We start from the raw sequence: 6,742 nt of genomic DNA on the forward strand, positions 1-6,742 counted from the left end.
CATTCCAGCCATGCTAGCCTCGCTGCTGCTGCTCCACACGCAAAGCTCATTTCCACGCGGGACCTTCTGCCTGAAGTGCCTCTGCTCAGATCTGCCCCTCAGTCAGCTCCTTCTCATCCTTCAGACCTCAGTTCAGAAGTCACCTCCTCCAAGAGGCCTTCCCAGACCACCCCACCTAAAGGAGGCCCACACCCCACAAAGACCCTGCTTGCTCTCACAGCCCTTTCCACTAGTGGAAATGGTCAGTTTGATGTTATTTTGCTTATGTGCATCTTGTTGCTCAATGCCTGTCTCCCAGGGGGGTGGCACCTGGGTCATCTTGCTTCCTGATGGACCCCTGGTGCCTAGAATCACACCTGGGATATGCAGGTGCTCACTCATGGCTTTTTTGAGACTGAGTGTCACTCTGTTGCCCAGGCTGGAGCGCAGTGGCTCAGTCTTGGCTCTCTGCAACCTCTTCCTCCCGGGGTCAAGCAATTCTCCTGCCTCAGCCTCCAAAGTAGCGGGAATTACAGGCGCCCGGTACCGCGCCCGGTACCACGCCCGGCTAATTTTTGTATTTTTAGTAGAGACGGGGTTTCCCCATGTTGGCCAGGCTGGTCTCAAATTCCTGAGCTCAACTGATCCACCCACCTCAGCCTCCCAAAGTGCCAGGATTACAGGCATGAGCCACCGCGCCTGGCTAGGGATGATGTGAGTGACTAGGCCACCCCTGCCTGCAGCCCCTCACACACTCACCCTGCAGGCTGAAGTTCCTGGTGGGCTTGGGGAAAGGGCCAGAGAGGCTCCCGGTGAGGGCCACCTCCTGGCCATCCCACAGCACCACCTGGCGCAGGACACGGGTCCCTTGAGCTCGCTCGTATGTGGTCTGCAGGACCAGCTCCCCGGGAAGGGCGCTGAGCTGGAAGAGAATGATGGCGTCACGGGGGAACCTGACCTACGCTTCTGCCTGGAATGGTAAAGGAGAGAAGCTTGCAGAGGAGGAAAAAGGGAGTATTTGTGGATCATTTAGTTTCCTGCATGGTGACATATGTCAGGGGGTCAAAACCCCAAATGCTTCCTAAGGATGAGCAGATAACATAACCGAGGGGAGTGAGTGAGGGGGGTATGGCCAACAGGAGACAGCACAGAACAGCCACCTCTCAACTCCATGGCCAAGCTGTGTGGCTCTGGGCAAGTTTTCCAACCTCTCTGAGCCTCAGTGTCCTAGAAAATGGAGGCAAGAAAGTATCAACCTCTGCAAGATAATCCAAGTGGCGCACCCAGCCCAGGGCTAGGCGGTGGAGAGGAGCTTGTAGGAGGCATGCAGTTGGTGTTGGGGCTTCTCTATCATGTAGCGAGCAGGTCTTATGTTCCCAAGCCAGTGCTGAGTGCTGGGTACAAAGCTAGCCAAGACCTGGTCCCGGCCCTTAAGGGGCTCCCAGGGAGACAGTCACAGGACAGTAAATGATGGGACAAGTTGACAAGGACGGTCACAAGAGACATTCAAAGCAGAAGGGAACACAAAGAAGCAAGCGTGGGGAGGAGGCAGGGAAGAGCATTCCAGGCAGATGGAAGAGTCTGTGCAAAGGCTCAGAGACGGACGCTGTCCCTGCTGGTGGGTGCCACAGTCCGAGGGTGACTTGAAGGCACTGCAGGGGGACTGCTGGGGTGGAGTAGGAAGTTTGCTCTTAAACGTCTCTAAAACCCATCACTACTGCCCCTAGCTTGGACCATACATTATTATTGCCGTGCCTATTATGGGGCTTCCTCACTGCTCACTTCTGCCACCTGTAGGTCCCTCCCCACACAGCAGCCGCAGGGATCTGAAATCATCATTGAGGGATCATGGCCTCAAAGGCTTCTAGCAGCAGATAGAATACACTACAAACACCTCCCTGTGGCCTGACATACCCTGTGTGATCAGATCACCTCCTACCATTCCCCACCCACCCAGCTCCAGCCCAGTGGCTCCTTGGCCATTCCTAAAACATGCAAACCCATCCCTGCCTCAGGCCCTTTGCATGTCTTGTTCCCTCTGCCTGGAATACTCTTTTTAAAAAATGTGTTTTAGATTCAGGGGGTCAGTGTGCATGTTTGTTACATAGGTAGATTGTGTAATGGTGGGGACTGGGCTTCTAGCGTAGCTGTCACCCAAATATTGAACATCATACCCAGCAGGTAATTTTTCAGCCCTTGGCTCCTTCTCACCCTCCTCCCTTTTGGAGGCCTTCGTGTTTATTGTTTCCATCTTCATGTCCATGTGTATTCAGTGTTTAGCTCCCACTTATAAGTGAGAACATGGGATATTGGGTTTTCTGTTTCTGAGCTAGTTCACTTCGGATAATTGCATCCTTGCTGCTTCAAAGTACAGCATTTCATTCTTTTTCATGGCTGTGTAGTATTCCATGGTGTATATATACCACAGTCTCTTTACCTGCCTCGAATGCCCCTCCCCCAGAGATTTCTTTTTTCTTTTCCTCTTTTTGAGATGGAGTTTCTCTCTTGTTGCCAAGGCCGGAGTGCAATGGTGCAATCTCGGCTCACTGCAACCTCCACATCCTGGGTTCAAGCAATTCTCCTGCCTCAGCCTCCAAAGTAGCTGGGATTATAGGCATGTGCCACCACACCTGGCTAATTTTGTATTTTTAGTCGAGACGGGGCTTCACCATGTTGGCCACGCTGGTCTTGAATTCCTGACCTTAGATCATCCACCCGCCTTGGCCTCCCAAAGTGCTGGGATTACAGGCGTGAGGCACTGCGCCCGGCCTTCCCCCAGATTTTCAAATGACTGGTGCTTATCATCCACTGCTAGCTCATGTGTCATCTCTTCAGTGAAGCCTTTCTTGGCCACCTAATCTAAATAATCTCCCTGGTCACTCTCAGTCACTTCACTATGTTTTCTCCATGTGATACTACTATTTGGCATATTTCGTTTATGTGATTTCAGGGAGTCAATCTCCCCCACTAGAGTGGACTCTTGATGAGAGGAAGGATTGATCAGTTCTGTTTTAGGTCACACCCCAGGTTCTGAAATAGTGCCTGGCACCTAGTAGATGCTCAATAAATCATGCAAAAGCAAGGATGGATGGATATAGAGACCAGCTGATAATCCACTCCAGCAAATTTTGTTCATTTCACAGCCTTGCTTGTCCTTCCTCCCAGGAACCAGGACACTAGGACAATTTCTCTTTTCTCAGAGGGCTGTCCCAGAAGCCCCCCCTCCCCCAGCGTGCTCCAGCCCTGGGCTGACCTTCACACACCTGCAGGAAGGTCTGTTCCAGTTTGATGAAGTTGGTGAAACTGGCCTTAGCAGCTACCTGCTGCGTGCTGATGTGAAAATGATGCTCCTCCACGCCCAAGGCGAACATGCTCTGAACCTCACCCTTGCAGTAGCGTAGCTGGCTCAGGAAAAAAACAAAAAAAAAAAAACAGGATAGAGCTCCTTATCAGGGCTCTGATGGAACATTCCAGCAGATGCTGGCTCTAGGCTGAGGGCTCTGCCTCCCAAAGTCCCAGGCCCAAGAGACCACAGCTCCTGGGGCTGGATGAACTTTGATGATGTGAGGGTATGAAGCCTCAGATTAGGCCATCAAGTGTGGCCATGGCAACTATATCCTTATGCCCTCCCCACTATAACACTGACTTGAAAGTATCTACCAGCCTAGCACCAGCAGGCAAGAATTCTAGTTGTAGTACTGTTGCAGATAGCAGGGGGCAGTCTAGCAGAAATAACTATGCTTGGGCATGTGTCAACATCAAACAACAGAACTCCAAGTGTGAATCTACCACTGAGAGGTGAGTGATCTCCAGCTAGTTCCTTAACCACTTGAGCCTTCTAATCCAAAAACACGGATAAGGACACCTATTTTATTATGGGTTGTTGTGAAAATTGTATGAAATGCTAACTTCCAGGTTGGCTGAAAAGCAGTGGTGGGGGGGTACTTACTAAAAATATAGATTCTGGGCTCCCACTTAAAACCTACAAAAAGAGAGTCTCTGGGAAGATGTTCAAGAGCTGTTTGTTTGTTTGTTTGTTTTGAGAAGGTGTTTTGCTCTGTTGCCCAGACTGGAGCGCAGCGGCACGATCTCGGCTCACTGCAACTTCTGCCTCCCAGGTTCAAGTGATTCTTCTGCCTCAGCCTCCTGAGTAGCTAAGATTACAGGCATGTACCACCACGCCCAGCTAATTTTTGTATTTTTACTAGAGACAGGGTTTCACCATGTTGGCCAGGCTGGTCTCAAACTCCTGACCTCAAGTGATCCACCCTCCTCAACCTCCCAAAGTGCTGGGATTACAGGTGTGAGCCACTGTACCCATCTAAGAGCTGATATTTTTAACGATCTCACTAAATGCATCATTACATTAGTGATACCCCATGTCAAAAATGTTCAACCTGAATCTTCAACAAACAATCTGACAAATCCACATTAGAAGGATGTTTTGCAAAACAGCTTCCTGAACGCTTCAAAATTGTCAATGCAGGACTTTTTTTTGTTTTGTTTTGTTTTTAAGACAGGGGCAGGGTCTGCTCTGTCATCCAGGCTAGTGTGTACAGTAGTATGAACACAGCACACTGCAGCCTCAACCTCCTGGGCTCAAGCAATTCTCCCATACCTCGGCTTCCCGGGTAGCTGAGATACAGGTACACACCACCATGCCTGGCTAATTTTTAAATTTTTTGTAGAGACGGGGGCTCCCTAGGTTACAGGTTGTTTTGAACTCCTGAACTCTACTAATTCTCCTGCCTCAGCCTCCTGAAGTGTTGGGATTACAAGTGTGAGCCACTGCATCCAGTTGGGATTTTTTTTTAAGATGGTTAATGACAATAAAATGTTTTTAAGATGGTTAATGGCAATAAAATATATCTGCAACTTACTTTGAAATGTATCCAAAAATAAGATGGATGAAGAGCCATGTGATTATGTGAAATAAAATGTGAACAGGAAAATCTAGATATGTGGGTATTCACCATAAAATTACTTCAATTTTTTAGTGTCTAAAAAATTATATAATAAAATGTTGGAGGGCCGGATGCAGTGACTCATGCCTGTAATCGCAGCACTTTGCGAGGCCGAGGTGGGCGGATCATTTGAGCTCAGGAGTTCGAGACCAGCCTGGCCAACATGGTGAAACCCCATCTCTATTAAAAATGCAAAAATTATTCAGGCATGGTAGTGCAGCCTGTAATCTCACCTATTCAGGAGGCTGAGGCAAGAGAATCACTTAAACCCAGGGGGCAGAGGTTGCAGTGAGTTGAGATCATGCCACTACACTCCGGCCTAGGTGACAGAGTGAAACTTCTTCTCAAAAAGGGTAAAAAAAAAAAAACAAAACTAAATATAAAAAAATAAAACATTGGGTAAGGAAAGGTAGGGTGTAGAAGGAGAACGTTCTAGATCAGGAGTTGCCGTTTGGGTCAAATTTGGCCTACAACCTGATTTTATAAATAAAGTTTTATTGTAACAGCCATGTCTATTCACCTACATATCCTCTATAGCTGCTTTTCTGTTACAGTGACAATTCTGAGTAGTTGTAACAGCGACCATAAGGCCTGCAACCCCCACACATTTTACTTCACAATAAAAGTGTAGACCTCTGTTCTAGATTAAGAAAATTAAAAAGACATGGCAACTACGCATGCTGTGTGATCTTGGCCTGCATCCCGGATTTAAAACAAAACAAAACAGTTTTTTGCAAGAACATTAGTGGGAAAGCTGGGAAAATGTATACGGGCTGTACATTAAATGAAGTTATTACTTCAACGTTAAATTTCCTGAATGCTGTAATTATTGTGTTAAATCAGAAAATATTCTTGTTACAGGAAATAGTTGAAGTGTTTCAGAGTAAAAAGGTGATGCTTTCAGAAACATCTCTATATTAATTCTTAAAGATACAGAAAAATGTGTCTGATGATACAAATTTATGTAACATAGGTAAGAAATATGGAAAGATATTAACAAGTGGTCAGTGTTCACTGTCCTACAGTAACTTTTACATAGGTTGAAATGACTTAAAATAAAACTTGGGAAAAAATTAAGAAGCTCCCTGAATGGAGCCCGGTGTGGTGGTACCACCTGTAGTCCCAGCTACTCCAGAGGCTGAAGCAGGAGGATCACTTGCACCCAGAAGCCTGAGGCTGCAGTGAGCTATGATCATGTCACCACACTCCAGCCTGGGTAACAGAGCAAGACCCTGTCTCAGAAAGAAGTTTTAAAAATAAAAAATAAGGCTGGGCGTGGTGGCTCATGCCTGTAATCCCAACATTTGGGAGGCTGAGATGGGTGGATCGTTTGAGGTCAGGAGTTTGCGACCAGCCTCGATATCACGGTGAAAACTCGTCTCTACCAAAAACAGAAAAATTAGCCAGGCGTGGTGGTGCACGCCTGTAATTCCAGCTACTCAGGAGGCTGGGGCAGGAAAATCACTTGAACCAGGGAGGTAGAGGTTGCAGTGAGCCGAAACTGTGCCGCAGTGAGCCGAAATTGTGCCACTGCACTCCAGCCTGGGTGACAGACTTTGTCAAAAGAAAGAGAGAAAGAGAGAGAGAGAGAAAAGCAAGAAAGAAAAGCAAGAAAAGAAAGAAAGGAAAAGAAAGGAAAGAGAGAAAGAGAGAGAGAGAAAGAAAGAGAGAAAGAGAGAGAGAGAGAGAGAGAGAGAAAGAGAGACAGACAGGGAGAGAGAGAGAGAAAGTTCCCTGAATGGAGAGAGAGAAAGAGAGAGAGAGAGAGAGAGAGAGAGAGAGAGAGAGAGAGAGAGAGA

At 47.6% G+C, this 6,742-nt stretch overlaps 1 protein-coding gene across 1 annotated transcript in view; it reads right to left on the reverse strand.

The window, feature by feature from the left end:
- Positions 1-6,742, reverse strand: part of LOC108541206 (uncharacterized) — a 19,782-nt gene that overhangs the window by 12,117 nt on the left and 923 nt on the right. Inside the window, exons 2-3 of the mRNA XM_017890662.1 lie at positions 3,243-3,380; positions 739-901 (exon numbers count right to left, since the gene is read on the reverse strand). Of these exons, the coding sequence (XP_017746151.1) occupies positions 739-901; positions 3,243-3,380 (301 nt within the window). The remainder of the gene's footprint in view (positions 1-738; positions 902-3,242; positions 3,381-6,742) is intronic.

The sequence above is a fragment of the Rhinopithecus bieti genome, unplaced genomic scaffold, assembly GCF_001698545.2.
Source record: "Rhinopithecus bieti isolate Rb0 unplaced genomic scaffold, ASM169854v2 scaffold_19459, whole genome shotgun sequence".
Classification (NCBI taxonomy): Eukaryota; Metazoa; Chordata; class Mammalia; order Primates; family Cercopithecidae; genus Rhinopithecus; species Rhinopithecus bieti.